This window comes from Chaetura pelagica, unplaced genomic scaffold (genome assembly GCF_000747805.2).
Source record: "Chaetura pelagica isolate M959 unplaced genomic scaffold, ChaPel_1.0 scaffold592, whole genome shotgun sequence".
Classification (NCBI taxonomy): Eukaryota; Metazoa; Chordata; class Aves; order Apodiformes; family Apodidae; genus Chaetura; species Chaetura pelagica.
Genome location: NW_009952450.1, coordinates 228,152 through 229,788, shown reverse-complemented (window position 1 = coordinate 229,788; position 1,637 = coordinate 228,152). Strand labels below are relative to the sequence as shown.

The 1,637-nt window shown below is 60.5% G+C and overlaps 1 protein-coding gene across 1 annotated transcript in view; it reads left to right on the top strand.

The window, feature by feature from the left end:
- Positions 1 to 186, top strand: part of LOC104398447 (transcription elongation factor A protein 3-like) — a gene marked incomplete at its 5' end in the record, with an annotated part of 4,995 nt that extends 4,809 nt beyond the window's left edge. Inside the window, one exon of the mRNA XM_010008558.1 lies at positions 82 to 186. Coding sequence (XP_010006860.1) covers positions 82 to 186 — 105 coding nt within the window. The remainder of the gene's footprint in view (positions 1 to 81) is intronic.
- Positions 187 to 1,637: the final 1,451 nt, after the last annotated feature.

The window sequence follows — 1,637 nt, the reverse complement described above, 5'->3', positions numbered from 1 at the left end:
TTCCCCCTAATCGGGGTCCCCTAGGGGTAGGGGGGACCCCCCGAGGGGTCTCCACTGACCCATCCACTGGCTCCTCCTCAGGTGCAGACACGAAGTGCTGATGAGCCCATGACCACCTTTGTGTTGTGCAATGAATGTGGGAATCGCTGGAAGGTCTGTGTCCAGCTTGGGTTGGGGGGGATTTGAGGTGTCCCAACCCTTCCCTGGCCCCAGGGGGGGGTTGGCAGAGCCCCCCAAAGCAGTGCTGGGGGAGGCTCGGCTCTCTGCTTGGAGAACAAGTCTTGTGGGGAGCAGCTGGGGGTGTCCAGCCTGGAGACAAGGAGGTGAGGGGAGACCTGCTGGCTCTGCAACTGCCTGAGAGGAGGTTGGAGCCAGGGGGGGTGGTCTCTGCTGCCCAGGAACAAGGGGTAGAACAAGAGGGAATGGCCTCAAGTTGCACCAGGGGAGGTTGAGGTTGAATCTTGAGAACCACTTCTTCCCCAAAGGGTTGTCAGGTCCTGGCCCAGGGTGGATTCCCCCATCCCTGAAGATGTTAAAAACCCACGTAGACGTGGCACTTCAGGAGATGATTTAGTGGGCACGGTGGGGCTGGGTTGATGGTTGGACTGGGATGATCTTAGAGGCCTCTTCCAACCCTACTGATGTGCTGATTCTCCTGCAGTTCTGCTGACAGTGCCCAGTGCTGGGGCTGGAGGGGACACGGAGCAGGACAGGACACTGTGACAGCCACATGGAGCAGCCAGGGTGGGCAGGAGGGTGACAGGGCAGCACCAGTCCCCTCTGCCCAGCTCCCTGTTTCCATGCACTAGGATCCATCAAACATCCCAGGAAACTGGGCTCTGGCAACACCTGGTTTTGCTTGGGAAGAGCCCAGTGAGCTCCAGTGGTTCCCCTTGTAAATACCTGCCCTTTGCTTGGGGTGCACTGGGAATCCACTGGGAATGGACACATCCCTGGAAAAGGAGACTGGGCAGTTTGCCCTTCCCTGGGGGAAAACCTGGAACTGGATTATTTGGGAGGGATGTCACCCCATGGATGTGGGGCTGGGAAAGAGGCAGGTTTTACCCCCAACCCCCTTCTTCCTCCCCCACGTGCCCACAGTGGGAGGACAAGGCTGGAGGAGGGTCTGGATACTGGAGGGATGTCACCTTGTCCCTCTGCTCTGGGACACCTGGACCTGCCTGGAGGGCCCAGGAAGGGAGAAGGGAGGAGGGGGAGAGGGTGGGGTGAGACCCTCCAGCTCCAGCAATAAAGGTGTGAGCTGCACTGTGCTCAGCCTGCTCCCTGGGGGGTGGGGGACACACACCTGAGCCTCAGATTGCACCCCCAGCTTCAGCCTTGTGGGTCCCCAAGAGCCCCCACCCTGGGGCTCCAGGGTTTGGATGCTCTGAAGCTTCAGCAGCAGCTGGTGCCTCCTCCAGCCTGTCCCTGCCTTGCCCCACACCAGGCATTACATCCTCCAGGTGGTGGGGGGTTATTTCCATCCTACAGCCCCACACTGTGCCCCTCCCCACTCCACTGTGGTGACAAGGACACTGGTGCCACCAGATCCCCCTCCCTTCCCTGTGCCCATCCCTGAGCCACCCCCAGGGGGACACAACCCTGTCCCCAGGGTGCAGAATCCAGCACAAAGACAC